Consider the following 19,530-nt stretch of genomic DNA (forward strand, 5'->3'; position numbering starts at 1 on the left):
AGGATGGTCTCCGAGTGGTGTTCTTTAAAATTTCTTCAAAAGACTTTGGCCTATGGGTATGTGTGCGTCGTTATGTGCAATATATATATATATATATATATATATATATATATATATATATATATATATATATATATATATATATATACATATGGAAATTCACGAGTTCACACTTACAAATATTTGACTGAATAGAATATGCATATTTGGCGTGTTGTCTGCGGAGAGGGCTCAGAGAGACACCCTAACTTATGTATATATATATATATATATATATGTGTGTGTGTATATAATAAAAATTGCACATAACGACGCACACATAACCATAGGCCAAAGTCTTTTGTAGAAATTTTGAAGCCTGTGTAGTTTCAGTGGTTGTTATCTTGGAAAAACACACCTTGGAATGTCATGACTGAGCAATCAGACACAAGTATTCCAGACTACGATGTAATAAGTAGTAGGTTAGCAGTTAGCAGTAAGTTCTACTAAAGACCTATGATAAATTGCAATGCTAGCTGTCATTTTTCCATGTAGACCAGCTTGTTTGCTAAACCTTTATATAATTTTGTAACAATTAAATATTTATACCTTTGCACAACAGGAGGCAGTGGTTGGATGCTGGCTCAAGTTCAGCGATGGATCCCAGACTCCTCTTGATCTTTATGATCCCATTGGCTACTCCCTCTCCATCTCCTCAATGGACCCAAAGGTGGTGTCAGTGCAGACCATCCAAGGGTCTGTCTTTGCTGTGGTTGCTGAAGGCGAGGGACAGGGTTTATTACTCAGAGCAGAGCTCGCCATCTGTGAGGCCTGTCAGAAATCCAAACGCAAGAGCAAATTGGCAGTGGGTGGAGGAATGGTGAAGGTGAAATTCCCATCAGATGAACAGCTCTCCGGGACTGGCAAGAAAGAAAGCATTCGGGTCACAGATGATGTGGATAAAGACAGCGACTCCAAATTGACCCTCACATCCCCTCTGAACATTCTTCAACACACCATTATGCAAGAAAGTACGACAAGTGGGATCAAATCGGCAACTAAATCCAATCTTCAAGAAGCAATTGGAGGTGGTGTATCCACTATTAAGGCAATTAACTTTTTGAATAAAACTCTCATCACCAAGCCCATTGCAGACAGAGCACTTGTTACTGTAGGCCCTAAAAGTCAAATAAAAAACGCATATGGAAACTTGCTGGAGAAGCCCAACTTCCCGTTTCCACCAGAGGAACCCAAGCGAGAACCGCCCCTAGTGGAAAGCAACCTGATACAGATGTTTAGTGTGTTCACAGACATCGAAGTCTGCATCTATGCACTGGTAGGACTCTCCTGCTTGGCTATGATTGCTGTTTTGCTTCACTGCGCCACCAGCAGTGCACGCACCCGCAATAGGAAGACTCCCATTCAATGCCAGGGTCAACATGAACACAGGCATCACTGGGTTCGTCTAAGCACAGCTGCAGAGCAAAGCAGAGCTGTGCCAATTGCAACCGCTTCCAATCCAGGAACGCAGGCAGCTGTTGAAATGCCACGAGCCATTCAGACCAGCGTAAACCCTGAGATGATCCAACCTAGAGAGATCCCAGCCATCGCAGGTGAGGAGAGAACTGCAACTCTGGGACGAAGAACCAACACTCTTCCTCCAAGGCGCGAACCGATGGCTCCGCTTCCTCCAATGGCGGTCAGATCAGCCACACTGTTGGCCAAGCCTGTGCGCAGCGAGCCTCTGCATTCTCCAACAAGCAAAAGAAATCAAGTCCAGTTCACAACCTTCACTACTCTAGACATCAAACATCTGGCTGCCCTCAAGAAGAGCGGACAGAACTTCAGCTGGCCCAGTCAACCGGTTGGAGGTTGTCAGGCTGCCAGTATGAGCCAGGCTGGGTTGAATGGTAAGGCTGAAAGGGTCAATCATGTACATTTTTGTAGCCCAGTGGAAATGTTTGGTCAGCAGGAGAACATGGAGTCTAAAGGGTTTCTTCCAGATGCTCCGTGGCCTGTGGTGACACCAGTGTCAAATGTGTGATACAAGAGTGGGTTATTTATACTACAGCTCCACCGGCCTCAGTCATACAACACAAACAGCCATTTATGTGTAAATTACTAGGAAAATGCATTCATACATCAATTGATCTGAATGCAACAGTTTATAAGGGATGTTTTTCAAGCAATTTAACACAGAAATTGTTTTTTTCATGAATACGTTTCTGCAAGTATGTAAATATTTCTGCAACCTTTTACAAAGTTTTACTGTTCCTGCTTTTGTATATTTGTACACATTCAAAACATAATAATACATAGTATATAGTGCTCAGCATAAATGAGTACACCTCTATTGACAGTTAACATTTGATCAACTTAACTTTGAATATAGCTAATTATAATTATAATAATAATTGGTGCATTTAAACAAAACAGTTTTATTGAAAAGTTATTAAAATAAGAGTGCATTTATTAAGAGTTTGGTCATCTAGTTTCAGACAAGTTTAAGCAAAAAAAAAAAGACAAACTAAAAGATTTCAACTAAATTTTGTATTTTTTATGTTTATCTAAATTTTACCTGTTTATTAAAATGTTATATTTAAATTTTTGTCAAACATATTCATTTGAATGTACAAAGTTTTCTGCCTGTTTACTATCAGTTTTAGCTTTGGTACTGACTAATCTATTACGTACAGTTGAAGTCAGAATTATTAGCCCCCCTTTGAATCTTTTTTTCTATTTTAAATAATTTTTAAATGATGTTTAACAGAGCAATAAAATTTTCACAGTATGTCTGATAACATTTTTTCTATTAGATAAAGTCTTACTTGTTGTATTCCGGCTAGAATAAAAGCAGTTTTAAAATTTTTAAACACCATTTTAAAGAGAATTATTAGCCCCTTTAAGCTATATATTTTTTTCGATAGTTTACAGATCAAACCATCATTATATAATAACTTGCCTAATTACCCTAACCTGCCTAGTTACCTAATAATGTAGTTAAGCCTTTAAATGTTACTTTAAGCTGTATAGAAGTGTCTTGAAAAATATCTAGTAAAATATTATTAACTGTCATCATGGCAAAGATAAAATAAATCAGTTATTAGACATGAGTTATTAAAACTATTATGTTTGGAAATGTGTTGAAAAAAATCTGCTTTCTGTTAAACAGAAATTGGAGAATAAATAAACCGGAGGCCTACTAATTCTGACTTCAAATGTACATTTGCACTGTTGAAATCCAGCCAATTTGAATGTTATCACTCGATAGAATGGGCATTATTATTCAGCTGATAGATATGGTCCACAAGGGACCTTCTGTGCCTACCAGTAGGCTCAGAAGACTGTTATCATCGATCCATATGGGTAATCAGCAAGAGATTACATACGGCTGCGGCCAGTAGTTAATGAGAATTATTTATATAATTTATAAAATTTCCCATTAATTGTATTTTAATAATTTCTACTCCAACCCTGAACCCAACCATCACAGTAATGTGAAAACAGATCTGGAATCTTCTCTATTAGTAAAGCTGATTAACCACGAGAATTATTTATACTATTTATTAAATTTCCCATTAATTAAGTTTTATTAACGTCTACCCCAATCCTAACTCTAAACCCAATCCTTGCAGTAATGTAAAAACAGATCTAGATCTGGAGTCTTCACTATTAGTTGTTTAACCATGTGGATGGATAATAACAGCCTTCTGAGTCTACCAGTTGGCACAGAAGGCGCCTACTGTCCAATATCTATTAGCTGATAACAACTGAAAATGCCCAAATAACATTTGATAACATTTGAAGTGGGTGTTGGAAAAATAATTTCCACTAGATGGCATATTTAATTTATTTATTAAAATAAATTGTTGATGAAATATTTAAATTATTTATTAAGGGTGGTAATAATATTGTTTTAAAAAACAAAGCCATGTAAATATTCCATCCAAACTAAAAGAAGCATGAAAAGAAATCTCTCTGGTTCTCTCTCTATATATATAATTCTCAAAAACATGCATATAAAAACAATTTCTGTACAATTGCCAAAAATGTATATACATTCATACATCTGAGTTTTGAGAAATTTAACAAAAAATTATTTAAATAAATTTATTTTTCATGAATAAGATCATTCATGCCTAAAAAAAATTATGTAAATATTTCTTTAACCTTTTTGCAAAGTTTTTACTTTTCCTGCTTTTGTATATTTGTATGAATAAAATCATTAATAACCATCACATTAAATATTTATAGAAAACATATATTATGACATTTTTCTTTAATGTGTCTTATATTAAACCTCTTACAGAATGTTAAATGAGCAAATATATGTAATAAATTGAAATGTATAAAAATAAAATGTATAAAATATATGCATCAATAAAAAAGGTTGCTTATTTATCAATAAATTAACAGACAAAATCAGTTACATTTATACTAAGTATCCCCACACTGAAGATTGCCCCAGTTTTCACTGTACACTCTTTTCTGCTTTATCAAATAAAGTGTCTAATTGTGCAAATTTCTGTTGTTGCAATTTTCTGTACCCCGCGAGGCTCACTTTTGCAATATATTAGCTCTACTAAAATAAACCTACATGTTTTCCCTCTCTCTCTAAGAGCAGCTAATACTGTAGGTCCTGTTATTCAACCTTGCTATACTGTTATTAGATTGTAGGTTTTGTAAACAGGACTGTTTACCTGGCCATGATCTCAAAGATGATGACTCTGTCTAATCGAACTGAATGAGCCTTGAAGCTGATCGTCTTGTTTTACTGGACCAGTTACATCAACAACCAAGTAAGTCAAATGCCAAAATATTATTAGTAACATCTACGGTTTATCTTGCATCCCGTCAATGTATATAAATGTCAGTGTTATTGTTTTACAACACTGCCCAGTGTGCATCTTGATGTCAAAACTACATAAAAAAAAAAAAAAAAAAAATATATATATATATATATATATATATATATATATATATATATATATATATATATATATATATATATATATATATATATCAAGAATGGAAATCAATTTGATGTCGAAACCTTGATGTCCATTTGATATCCACACATTGACATTATTTTGCCGACCAAAATAATGAAAAATTGTTTACAGTTTTTTTCTAATTGTTTTAGCACAATTTTGAAATAAAGGCTCAATTTGTCAAAACAATACACACAATTTACACATCCACACACAAAAACAGCAGAACACATCAGAACTTTGTGAAGTTTATTCATAAACTAATTTCGAGAAGATCACATGATTATGATTGAACACGCCTGGTTCTGCATTAGCATGTGTGAACCACCAATCAAGCCATTCCTAACCCATAAAAGAGCCAGGGTTTTTCACTACAGTCATCTTCGATTTGAAGAATCCCCCCTTCCACCCCTACCTCTTCACCTTTCCCTCCATAGGGCAGTGCGGTGGCCCAGTGGTTAGCACAGTTGCCTCACAGCAAGAACGTCACCGGTTCTAGTCCTTTAATAGGCTGGCGGTCGTTTCTGTGCGTAGTTTGCATGTTCTTCCTGTGCTCGCGTGGGTTTTCCCCGGGTCCTCGGGTTTCCTCCCACATTCTAAATACATGGACAACAAGTGAATTGCTCAATCTAAATTTAGCACTACAGTCAATCTCTCATCCAGTAGAATATCTCTTTAGAGCATTCATTTTAGTCATCAGCTCTTATCAAGGGGGAGTTGTCGAGATCTACCTGAGCTCAAGGCTCCCCTCTCGCCCTGCAAACGGGAGGGAGCACAGGGCTCTCTCCCGGGACAGCATGCCAAACTTGCTTATAATCAATCATCAGCTAAGTGTGAACTCTTGAATGCAAAATGAAACACTTCATCCAAAACTTTACAACTCTATAACACAACACAATTTTAGCACCATACAGAACACACACGCCTCATTCAAAATAAATCTGTTTGCTTCGTTTACACACTGGTGTAATCAATCTTAAACATTTTTAACTGACTAATACTTATATAATCAGGGTTTGAGAGATGTTGCTAAAGTACATGAACATACAGTATTCACCAAACAGTGATAGACTGATAGCTAAATATTGCCCTATCCTAACAAACCTATCTTCCTCACTTCTGTGCTTCTCATCCATTCTGCAACATTGCCTTATTTACTGAAGATTAATATTTATAGCTCCTGTTAAACATATTTACTGAAGACAACTATTTATTGCTATTCTATTGTAAACATGTTTATTGAAGACTAATAGTTTATACCTGTTGCTTTTTTATTGTGGTTGCAGCTGATTGGAGTCTACAGTTTAACAGCAGTGTGTGTGCACACCTCATGGCTGTGTTTAACCTATGGTTCATGTGTGTGATCATTTGAAGGAATTTGCTTTGAAATTGCAAGATAATTCCATTATGAAAAATTTCTTTGTCAAAAGCATCCAAGTATGTTGTGTGATTTGCAAATGACTGTGTAATGTTTTGCAAAAAGTGTGAAGCTGACAATGTGCTTACAGTTGTGCAGATCTGGCCTTGTGTTTTGCTCCTTGAGTGTACGGTTGTACTAATTGTGGGAGAAGTTTATTTTTAGTGTGTTAGCAATCATGAAAAACTGCAATATGAGGAAGGTATTCCTACCTTGTCAAAATGACATTGAATTCCCATCTAATATTTGTTGTACAGTCCTGTAATCGATTTTTGACACCAATGATAGATGTATTTTTGACATTAACATTTTTAAAATGTTTACTGATGTGGTTTTTGATTATGTTTTGACATCAAGGTATCTGCTGGGTGGATTAAAAGTCTGTAGCAGAATGTGTGCACATTACATAGGTGAAAAATCCTAACAGTGTCAAACTGTTTTGATCAATAACACATTTCAAAAGTCATTTTTATTTTGTGGGTAAATGACAGATCAATCCGTGCCTTCTTTATCACATCATCTCTGCGTGTTAACTCTTGCATAGCAGTTCCTCTGCATATTAATATAAGCATTTCTCCATTTTATCACTGCAGCAGTGTACAGCTTGCTTTAATGCTCCACACGCCTCCTGATTGTTTTCTGGATCGTAGGTCTTTATCTAGTCTTTGACCCTTGCTGTGGTTCAGCTCATCACTGACAGTGAAAAGAAGGAAATCTCTACTGCAAACAAACCTCCCTGTTTTATTTTGATACCACCAAACCCACCACCCTCCGCCGCAAAAAAACTACTATCTCTGTCTTCGAATGAGTGCTGCCTCAAATCTGGAAATTGCGTTTTCCTTAGTGCGCGTGGAGAAAAAGCTTGGACTTGCTCTGATAATCTGATGTGCTGCACCTCAGGACTCTTGTAGATTTGCAGAGAGGGAATCATCTTCAAAATAGCCTCAGGTTTCTTCTAGCATATAGTAAACCGTGTTTTTTGAAATAGTGTTGGGCGAGTTGCTTCAAAAAAGTAAGTCATTGCTAATTGCTTTAATAAAATTGCATTAAAAATAAATGTAATTTAATTACTCATTTTTTATTGCTTTGAACAATTTTGCTACACTCTGAAAAATTGAATTCTGCTAAATTGTTGAAAACCATTTTATGTGTTGAATTTAAACAAACAATTTAAATCTAGTCATGTTCAACTTAATTTGGTTGTTTAAATTCAGCCAAAATAAATTTTACAACCACTTATCCTAAAAAGTATTTAGTAAATTCAAGGAATCATATTTGAATCATTTTTTCAGTGTACTGTAAATGCATAAACTGTTTAAGGTCATTTAATTCTTGATATTTGAGTCAAACATGTCCTTTTAACTTTATAAAACATTTGAATAATTAAAGATAGTTCACCAAATAAGACATTTCTGTCATCATTATTACCCTTTACTTGTTCTAAACAGTTTCTTTTCCTTCTTAAACAAAAAAAAAAAGAAATAGAAGAATGTCGGTACCCATTTATGTCCATAGCTTTTCAAAGTATTTTCCCCCTTCTATTCATCCACCGTTCTTCAAAATATCTTCTTTTGTGTTCAACAGAAGAAAAAAACTCATAAATGTTTAAAACCACATGAGTGAGAATAAATGATGAGGTAGTTTTAAGCATTTTACTAACACACATTCTGTAATCTGCTTTTCTGGATATTTTTTTGCTGAACTTTTAAACTGTATATACAGTATTTAAGGAAAGTTTAGACTGTAATAAAATTACCTAAAACACCCTCTTACTTACATTTTCAGTGGATAAGTAATTCAATGCCATTAAAAGAAACAAACTACACCAAACACTGCCTTCAAAACACATCTGTCTTTTTATTTGACTTTTAATTTTATATAACAAGACTTGGGATTTGGGAGTGTGTTAGACTGGTTTGTATAATAGTCCATTTACAGTAAGAGCAATAATTTTGGCAAATTTTTATATTTTATGCTCTGTATTGATTCAAGACTATTTCTAATGTAAATTAAGTACAGTAAAACTAATAAATCAAAAGGAATGCAACAGTAACACATGATTAATGATGTATTAATAAGTAAACTAATCATTATCATGAACTAATGAAGAGTTAATGTATGTGATAATCCAGCCTGATCTCACGAGAAAACATAAGTATTTTACGTTTTGCCAGTTTAGTGGCTAATTCGTACGAATTCGTACGAGTTCAGTCGTACGAAATGGTACGATTTTAACAAGGAGGCGTGGCACCTGACCCCACCCCTAACCCCAACCGTCATTGGGGGATAAGCAAATCGTACTAAATTGTACGAATTAGATCGTACGAATTCATACGAATTAGCCACTAAATGAAAAAGTTACGAATTGCCGTGAGATTGTGTTGGCTAATCATGAACTAGCTTTAACTATAACATGAGTCACAAGAGTTTGTGTGAATAACGTCTAACGTAATTACTTGTTAGTACACGATTGTTTGTCAATTAATGCATTAATTACCACGTTAGTTTATGCTTAACCATCATGAATTCCTTATGTCAATGTATAATTACATCATGACTTTACTTGGAGGGGCACATCCTCATTAACCCATTATTAACTACTCATGAACTTTTTATGCATGTAGTGCAATTACACTGAATAGCACAAGAAAAGAGGGTAACACTTTATTTTTGGTCACAATTCACTGTATAAACAAACCATTAACTAACACTACTAGCTTAATAAACTACTAACTAGCTGTTTATAAATAGTTATTACGGTAGAAGTTGGGTTGAGGTTTTTGGTAGGGTTAGGAATGCAGAATAAGATCATATTTTATAATTACTAATGAATAGTTAATATTTTAGTAGATATATAATAAGCCAGTTAATAGCATGAATTATGACCAAACTAAAGTGTTACAGAAAAGTGTTCTGTCAACATCAACAGTTTAGCACAGGAGTTTATAAGTAGTTAAGGATGAGTTGATAATTTTGTACCCCTCCAAGTAAAGTCATGACATAATTATGCCTTTACAGCTCATGAGTTCATGTTGGTTACATTTAGCTTCAACTGAAATGTAAATTAATACATTATTCAACAACATTTACCAACAACTAATTATGGTAGCTGTTATTCTCACATAAACTCATATGACTCGTGTTGTAGTTAAAGTTAGTTCATGATTAGCACACGCCTTAACTTATCATTCATTCATAATGATGTAATGTTTGTAATGTAATGTAATGATTATTCATGTACTCTTTTTGTAAAATGTTAACGACAAAACAATGTTAACTTTTGTGTCTGAAAAGGAAGAAGTAACAATCTGTATGACAATCTTCAAAATATCATGATGCTGTCATCTCACTCCTGTCTAACAGTTTAAGCATACAACCAAAACCCACATAAGATTTGGTTAATCAAGCTTGTCTGTGAAGCCTTGGGTAAAAAATCTAATAGATGCTGTGGTCAGATTCTGCTTTTTTAGCTTCAACTCTTCAACACAGTCAAACCTATTTTATCTAGAAAAAAAACAGAAAATAGAATTCATGTTTTTATTACTTCTAGGTTGGACTACTGTAACTCAATATATTTTAGGATTAGTCAGACAAATCTTTCCCATTTACAGTTACTTCAAAATGCTGCTGCAAGGCTTTTTAACCGGTACAAAAACCTTCTTATCTGTCAGACCTGTTGACTGAACATCAGCCTGGTCGGTCTCTTCAGTCTTCAAAATAGAGACTTTAATGCATCCCTAAGTAGAGGCTGAAATACAAGGGTTTGTAGTAGCTGGTCCTACATTGTGGAATGCTCTGCTTCTTTGTATTTGTTATATATCATCTCTGTCTATTAAATCTAGGTTGAAAACTTAACTTTTTGAGTTGGCATTTTATCAGCAAGAATTGTTTATTTTAGCTATAATTTAGTATCTTTCTCTTTGTTTGTTATGTGCAGCACATTGGTCAACTTTTGGTTGTGTTTAATAGTGCTAAATAAATCAAATTGACATTGACATCAATGAGCAAATAAATTATAGATTTAATTTTAAATCAAATGTGAAATTCATCAAAAGGTTTTTCTACTAATCTGTAAATAAAAAAGAAGCAAAATCAATGGTAGATGTGCAGCTATAGTGTTTGGAAATGGAAAAAAAATTACGTACAAATTCATAATTTGTTGTTCATAATACAGGAATTCTCTCTGAATCATTGATCTCTGAAAGTTTGGAATGGGACGCGCGTGGCACATATAAATATATATTTGTGTGTGGGATGTTTAAATAACAGCTACGCCTGCGCTATCATTTCACCAGTCGTCTAATCCGGAGCGTCGGATATTCTATTGACAGATTTGCAGGATTGAGGTCATTGTGTTTCTGGATTATGCTGCATTAGTGGATCTCCCCCTTCTCTGCCCACATTTAATGATGTGGGCCAAACACCGTGGATCTGCTTTTAGCTCCTTTCACTTCTAGCTTGTATTTAATTCTAGTGGAAGCAGAATGCTTAGTCGCTTTGACTGTACAAAAGTTGATCCATTTTCTATTTAAAAATCATGCAGGTTAGAAATTTCTTCTTTATTATACTGCTAAATTAAATCATATACACAATATCTTCCTTTTTTACGCTTTTGCAAGTTTGTCACATTTCTGAGCTCTTGTTTTTAGAATTGTGAGTTTTAACATTTCAGTTTCACGAGTTCACACACAGCAAAACCCCTTTAATCAGTGCAGAGAGTTTTCCTCTTTAAATAAGGGCAAACAGGTTGCTATTAAGTAAAGCTGCTGTTTGTGGAGTTGCTTAATGATCCTCTGCTGAGATTTTGGGAGATTCAATATATCATATTTCTGCTGATTTCATCCAAGGCTTTGACTTAAGTCAGTTGTAGTTGTGTGTTTCTCTTCTGTGTTTCTTATTATTAAGAGCAGGTGTTCATCATTAGTGCTCAATCATCACTTAATTGATGCTTTTACTGTCTCATTAACCTGAGTAACTTAAACTCAATTTAGAGAGGGGCCAAATACTATCTAAACTCACTAAACTTTACTCAAAGGGTTTTCTGTGCACTTACAGATGTTAAAAGAATGAAGAACATTTGGCATCCTCTCCAGGGAGAGGACTCTGAGCTTGACAAAGACACCCCAACTCGTATTTTTCCCCTTGTGAGGAAAGTGAGAGACATGGTCCAAGTGAAGTAGTAGTTTTCAGAATGATGTTAAAAGGTCATATATATATATATATATATATATATATATATATATATATATATATATATATATATATATATATATATATATATATATGTATATATATGTATATGTATATGTATATATATATATATATATATATATATATATATATATATATATATATATATATATATATATATATGTATATATATGTATATGTATATGTGTATATATATATATGTATATATATATATATATATATATATATATATATATATATATATATATATATATATATATATATATATATATATATATATATATATATGTATATGTGTATATATATGTATGTATATATATATATATATATAATGCACAGTCGAAGCTTTGAGAACATATCCTCTCATAAAATTTTTCTTTGCTTGTGAAACTGTCCAAAAATGAGCATTTAAGAACCATTTTAGAGTGCAACAGTTCAGCTCTGGACATAAAATCATTCATTTCCTCCTAGTTATTTGCAGCCAATAATAAAAACCTTTTATTTCAAACATGTCTTATCCTGCTATTTTATGTTGACTCGTTGTCATTTTCCATTAATAAATGATGTACTGTAAATAATAATATTCTTATTTATACATTTGAAAGGGTATCAGTGTATTATATAATAAAACACTAATATTTCAAAAACATAGCACTCAATATTTGAAGCCTACAATTTCTGCTGATGGCAAATCCTGAGAACAAGAGTAACTGAAGATTCTTTTATGACTAAAAATTGGAGAAATAAAACCAAGACCAATGTAAAGGTCATCATAGCATCATAGCATCCATTGGTCATGTTTCTTAATATTAGGCATCATTCACGTCAATACTTTTTATATATTCCTTAAGCAATATTTAACAGGGCAAGGGCGTTTTCCCATATACAGCTGAAGACATGTTTAGTTTTTCCATGAAATATTTATTTTTCAAATATTTCCCCAAGTAATGTTAAACAGAGCAAATTAATTTTGACAGTATACCAGTATTAACATATTTTAAATCCATTAATAAGGCCAATTCTAGTAATACCCTTACGAAATATAACCATATTTCTGATTGGCTACATTGTTGTCCGATGACTTTTGTAATCAGCCTAACTTAAACTTCAAACTAAATACTATCTTGCAAAATAAATACTAATCTATTATGCTCTGTCATCATGACAAGGATTAAACAAAATAGTATTTGGAAATTAGTTATTCAAGTTATTATGTTTCAAAATCTGTTAATATTTTCTCCATAAGCAGAACTATTTTAAAAATAATAAAATAATTTGCTTTTTGGCTTCAACTGCAAATTTCCATTTGTTTATAATATCTGACAAAAGTCTTGTTGTTGATCCCAGTTGTGAGCAACAAATAATACCTTGACTTCTAGTTGATCATTTAGGAAAGTGGCAGAAGGTAGACTTTTTAGATGAATCATCTGTTGAACTGCTTCCCAATCATCACAAATGCTTCAGAAGACCTATTGGAACCTACATAGACCCAAGGTTCTCACAGAAATCAGTCAAGTTTGGTAAAGAAAAAAATCATGGCTTGGGTTGCATTTAGTATAGGGGCGTACGAGAGATCTGCAGAGTGGATGGCAACATCAACAGCCAGAGGTATCAGACATTTGTGCTTTAATTGGCCAGCTCAGTCACCAGACATAAACATTATTGAGCATGTCTGGGGTAAGATGGAGGAAGCAATGAAGATAAATCCAAATAATTTTGATGAACTCTGGGAGTCCTGCAAGAATGCTTTCTTTGCCATTCCAGATGACTTTATTATTAAGTTATTTGAGTCATTATAGAGATGTATAAATGCAGTCCTCCAAGCTCATGGGAGTCATACACAATATTAATTGTTTTTCCACTGTACCATGACTTTATATTCTATACTGTACATTATTTCTTTCAGGTGACAAGACCTTTGTTTAAGCAAAGTCAGATCTTACTGTAGTGAGTCAACGGATCGTTCCAGAACCGAACAAGCCACAGACCATGTTATCCTTAAAAGATTGGTTGGTGCCTACGAGTCTGAGATTGATTTCATTTTCAAAGCAATCCACAGGCACCCAGCAAAAGGCAAATCCACAGGATACCTAGCCAGTCAACATCACAGTTGCGTGTTAATTAACTTTACACCCTAAAACAATAAGAGGCTCTACAATCAAAAACCCACCAAACCGGTTTTTGAGAAGTACCTTTTGGTTCGCTTGTCCTTTGGCGTCTGCAAGGAATACACATTCTCAGGCAGACACAGAAGCGATCAGAAACGCTTCCAAAGTTTAATGGACATTTAAGTAAAACAGTTTATTTGAGTAATGTATGTTTACTTTATGTTTCTGTAGGTTTTTGTGTGTACATGTTCCATGTGTTTAACAAAACTGTTATAGATAGTTCTTGAGTAATAGCCCTCAGTGACAAATGAAATCTACAGAATGTTTGTGAAATACTTTGTTTGGTATCGATTGAAAGCTAGGAACATTTTAAATGCATTGGTTTATATGAAGAAACCATACTATGAAAAGTGTTGACGTTATAAGACTTTATTTTAACCACTATGCTATCAAAGCAGCACCCACACCAGGTGTCAACCCGGCCTCCTAGAGGGCAGAATTGGGGTGTGACTCCACCCCGCACCTTATCTGATTGGACAAGTATTGTGTAGACACAGCCTCTACCAAAGCCTATAAAACTTTGAACAAAGGAATTTCATCGTCGTCTTTTGCCGGTCATCTTTGCCAGTCGTCACCGCTGTCGCTGCCCGGACGTCGCTCTTCTCGTGCTGTGGCCGTTACATCGCCTCGCCGGAAGCCTCGTTACATCACGGAGCAGACCGCGACCTTCACTTGCTGCCGGCTCGACCCCCGATCTGCTTGTGCAACCGCTTCAACAACAAGCCATCGGGTCAACACATCCAAACTCTGAAACTCATCCTAACTACAGGAACCCAGGAAGGACTTCGAACGCCGCCTTGTCCAACATCCGTATCCCTAGCAACCAACTAAGGAAACCCCTCTTCACCGACAAGGGAATTCCATCACGTCACTGAAGTTGCTACGCTGACCAATCAGCTTCGCCGGGATTTCCCTTTGGACCAGTCGAGGAAACCAAATTACATCAGAACGCAAGTAGCACAAACAAGGTTTCTATCCATTGCTGACTCTGGTGTGAATTATGTTTAAGTAGTAAAGAATAGCGAAATTCTCTGCTTTTATGGTTTCTTTCAGGTTGCAATGCTAAGAACTTAGCAAAGGCTAGAAGTTAAATCCACTCAGTCAAAACTCTCCTCAAACTGCTTGTGCGTGTGTGTATGTATGTGCGTTTGTTTGTTTTACGTAGATTAGTACTTTGTGTTATAGAGTAGCAATAAACTTTTGTTTCGTTTTAAGATCCGTGTTGGTGTGTTGTGTGCTTTATAAGTTAATGCCTCAGCTTCAGATACTGCTACCTTGCTCATTAAATAATTAGATACTGTTTTTATATTGTTATTGTTCGCCACGTAATAATATAATACAGAATTGCTTTACATTAAACGTTCTATTTGCTGGACAAATACTAAAGTTAAGTGTAAGCTTTAAATAATTCTATGTGAATCATGTTCGAATCTTTGATTCGAATCCCCAAAGTTTAAACATGATTTAAACCAAAGAGCTGATTCTTACATAGTGGTGGAGAATGCGGGCAAGCAGATCTAACTTTTAAAGCACAAAACCCAGAAATTACGTTGTTAATCTTTTCTATTTTTGTCCGGAAAGAATAGATTAGAAAGAACAAAAGTTTTGCTACTGCACAATTTCATTGTGGTACCATTTGTTTTATTGCTTGACTGCATTTAGTGTTGTTAAGAAAGTAAAACTTCATTTAAGTTGTCCGCCGAGACAAACTGTAAGCCGCTCTAAAGCGCATGTAGAGAAAGACAAAGCGTATTCCTTTGTGCTTATCTCATAACGTTATATAAGGCCTTCACAGTTTGATTTCGTACGCCGCGATTCCCGGATGGAAACTCAGCTGTGTTTTCTCCTGGTAACTGATATAGCATAGCTAACTAAATTCTTGTTGCCCTGTAATTTGCTAATACTTAGTAAATTATTTAAAACGCGGAGCTCAGAGAGAGCTGCCTAGTGTAGTTTATAGGAGAAGTTTTGAAATTGATCAATTGAAATTGTGGTTTGAATCCACGGATGTGTTTGCAGTCTACACAGACTTAACACAGAGTGCTGAGATCCCCCATATCTCTGTCACGATTTGTATTAATCTCAGAAATCCTGTTGATTAATTTTATCTCACTTTCATGAGTTGAGATCGTTCAGTACTGTTAAGATATAAAATCTAACTAGTGCTTTTTGCTTGAACAGTGTGAGATACTGTGAAATTTGCTATTATTCCACTTTGTGGTCGTTGCCATAGCAGCAACCTTGGTCCGGAAGTACAGAGAGACTTGCCGGAATTACATTCAAGCGCGCATGTGCAGTCCGCCAGCGCCAGCTTGGATTGTAAACAAAGAGCATAGCGTGAAGCTAAGCTAAACTAACGCTAACGCGTTTGCATTGAAGTCTATGCATTTCCAGTAGCAGCGAAGGCTAATAGATAGCACGTAGCATTTAGTGGTCTTAAATGCATTGTATGGCTGATGTTTGAAATAACTCTTGCATCTCAGTTATTTCTCTTTACTTACCTTGGAAAAGATAACAAACGCAAAGTTAATCAAAGTGTGCACGATCTAACTGCTGAGTTTAATAACTACTATTTTATTTTATTTTTGTTTTTCCTGCTGTACTTGGCCTGTTGAATTTGATCAGTTTGAACTCACATAAGCTGTTGGTTTTATTAGTGATGAATTATAGTTTTGTTTTCATGAATATAAATTAATGCTCTCTGACCTATTCAAGTATAAATTTTCCATTCATCAACATCTAGGAACACCCATTTCCTATGACTGTTGATTTATACGGATAAGACTCACTGATTAAATAAATTATAATTGTTTAATTTAATGATAAACTGCATTAAATGTTACTCTAACCAACTTCATTGTTTTGAAATTTTAATTTCATTAATGGTTCATTTATGCATGGCGTTATCATTTTAGCAATAATTAATAATTTAATTTAGTCATAAGTGTTCTTATCAATCTTAATGATAATTTATAAAAGTTATTACTTCTTTACAGGTTTAAAGTTAAGTTCAATTAAAATTTGAATTTAGTCTTTTCATCTAGTGGAGCCCTCCAATTAGCCAAACTTCAAAAGGAAAATTCAGATTTTTCTACTACCTAGGCTAAGCAGTTATTATATAACACAATAAAACCAACACTTCTTGTAGTGTCAACTCAACAGCGCCACCGCTTTGACATCCTTAAATACACCTAATGCTAAGAGAAAACTAACTCCTTTGTTCTCTCTTTCTACTAACTATCTTCTTTTAACTAGACTATTGATACTGGTTTAAGGATTGTGCTTGTGAGAGTCAAAAAGCAGAGAATTTTAGAAACATTTAATAGATGTTTGGGACACTTGAACACTTTTAATTGTTAAAATTGTCTGATCTCACCCCTCCTTTCTCACTCATCAGGTCAACAAGAGGATAGGCGTCATTAGATCCAATTCTAAACACGCATCCAGAAACAATTTATTTGGTGTACGGAGTCAATCCTATTCAGAAGCCAATACTGTTATTGTTGTCCTACTTTCTGTCACTTCAGAAGAAAGTTAATAGCAACTTCAGTCCTGGTATTTAGAAATCTTATTTTATATTTAACAAAAGCTAAAGGAACCCTCTCTCTAGGAAAGTGGAAACTACAGATTTTCACTCTACTCCTTAGTCTCCTTATCACTTTTGTTTTCTCTGTTCTCTCACTGTGTCTGTGCTACTGACTCTTTCCACAGAGACTACCAGTTAGACACGCGTACCCACCAGAGGGCCACAGTTCCAGAGAACCACACTTAACTCAACATTAGTATACACTTAACATTGCACATTAACATTTCTCCTTTTCTGTTTGCATTGTTCTACCTTGTTTTTTTTTCTTTCTCCTCTCTATCTCTCTTCAAGGTCTGTGTCAGTTAAATCCTAAGTCCTCCCCTCCCCGCAAAACATGGCTCACCCCAAAGACCCTGTTGGCCACTGGAAGGACCTGGAAACATGGCTGAGCGTTGTAACAGGCAGTCTCCTCCCTAAAGCTGCCGAAACACTGCAGCCCCTGACGCAAAACCAATTGGATGAGAACATAGACAGCATCATGAAGCAAGACCCAAGTCAAAGCTTCAACCACAAGGAGCTGGCCAAAATCACTGGTACTTTGAGTCACACACTCATAGCCACCCTCAAATTGAGTGACAGACACGCCTCCCAACTCCAACACAAGCTGACACGCCTGCAAGCCCGCACCGAGCAGCTAGAGCTAGAGGCTCAGGAACGTCTGGAACAACCAAATGAGATGGATGAAGGTACTAAAGAGGAGATCGACAAACTACAAGAAGCTCTAACAGCCATCACAGAACAAAGAGAACAAGCCAGAGCAGACCGTGCTGACGTCGCTAACAAGCTAGATTATGCTGAACAGCTACTGAAGGAAGCGAAGGTGGACTTAAGAGACAAGAAGGCCAGAATCAAAGCCCTTGAAACTCACCTGAGCGAAGCAAGACATGAGATCGACAGACTAATGCAGGAAGTGGATGACATCAAAGAGGAATCCGCCAGTGAACTCAGGCATGCCTATGCACTGCGCTATGAACCTCCAAAGACAAGATGTGCACCAGCCTCGCCCCTGCCAAGTAGGACAGGATCCCCTGTCCCTGAGCTCTCACCTACTGAAAGAGGTGAGAAACCATGCCGAAGATCTTCGCCAACACCTTCTGAAGAGCCTTACCTTACCCCACAGCGACGAGAGCCTGTGATAGCCAGTCACAGAACGTCATACAGTCTGGACCTCAAAGACCTTGACAAGCTGGCCAGAAACATTGGCAAGTTTACTCCAAGTGTGTCAGGTGGTTTGGAGGTCCACGCTTATTTGCAAGACATTGATTTCCACCTGGAAATGAGACCCAACGTCTCTGATAAAGAAAGACTGTATTTGCTTCGAGCCACATCCAGCACTGAGGTGCGCAGCTTCCTGGACCGACAACCAGCTCGGGTAAAGAACGATTACCGCTTGCTCCAAGAAGCCCTCATCAGAGAGTTTGCAAACCCTGAATCAGATCAAGGACTGTTAAGTGCTCTGGAGACAAAACAAGCTCGCAATGAGTCCCCACATGCTTACTACAACCGACTCAGGCAAGCCTTTTTCGGAACTCGCAACGAACCGAATATGGAGGAAGACCTGAACTTTAAGATTCTCTTCCTGAGAAACTTCCATCCTGCAGTAAGCCAACATCTCGGAGTACTCGCATGCCCACGAACAATGAGCATCCAGCAATTGCGAGATTTGACACAGAAAGCACACGACAAACAAAAGATGGTGTTAGAGAAAAACACTAAAACTGCAACAGTTCTTGCCTTTAACACCCAGAATCCAGAACTGGCACTAGAGGATGCCCAACGCCCAAACAGCGTGAGACCACCATCCCCAGCGTGGAATGCGTCTTCGTCCAATAGACAACGGAACTCCTACGATGACACAAGACCTAAACAAAGGAACAGTCACTGGGATGGACCGCGTGGACAACGACGCTCACCTGAACACCACCGGGAAAGAAACCAATGGGGGTCAAACAAAAGCTGGTCACCATCTAAGGGAAGACATCAAAAACCTGGATCATCAAGTCCAAGGAGTCAACGAAGGTACTCCAAAAACTTCCACCCTGACAACGCTCAGAATCAATCCCAGCAAGAGGAAAATGCCCCACCGGGATTTGACCCTCAAGAACTGGTAAAATTGATGATGAAAGAGTTTCTCAAATGCATAGAAGAGGACAGGAAACGGGAAAAGGAAAAAGCAGA

General features: G+C 36.0%; 1 protein-coding gene across 8 annotated transcripts in view; it reads left to right on the top strand.

Annotated features, from left to right (window-relative positions):
* si:dkey-1d7.3 overlaps nucleotides 1-2,759 on the top strand; it is a 40,666-nt gene extending 37,907 nt beyond the window's left edge. For all 8 annotated transcript variants that reach the window (XM_087301063.1, XM_087301064.1, XM_087301065.1 and 5 more), the window contains one exon: nucleotides 602-2,759. In XM_087301063.1, the coding sequence (XP_087157189.1) occupies nucleotides 602-2,023 (1,422 nt within the window). In that variant the 3' untranslated portion in view covers nucleotides 2,024-2,759. The remainder of the gene's footprint in view (nucleotides 1-601) is intronic.
* The last annotated feature ends 16,771 nt before the right edge of the window (nucleotides 2,760-19,530 follow it).

The sequence above is a fragment of the Danio rerio genome, chromosome 21 (assembly GCF_052040795.2).
Source record: "Danio rerio strain M-AB ecotype USA chromosome 21, GRCz13ab, whole genome shotgun sequence".
Classification (NCBI taxonomy): Eukaryota; Metazoa; Chordata; class Actinopteri; order Cypriniformes; family Danionidae; genus Danio; species Danio rerio.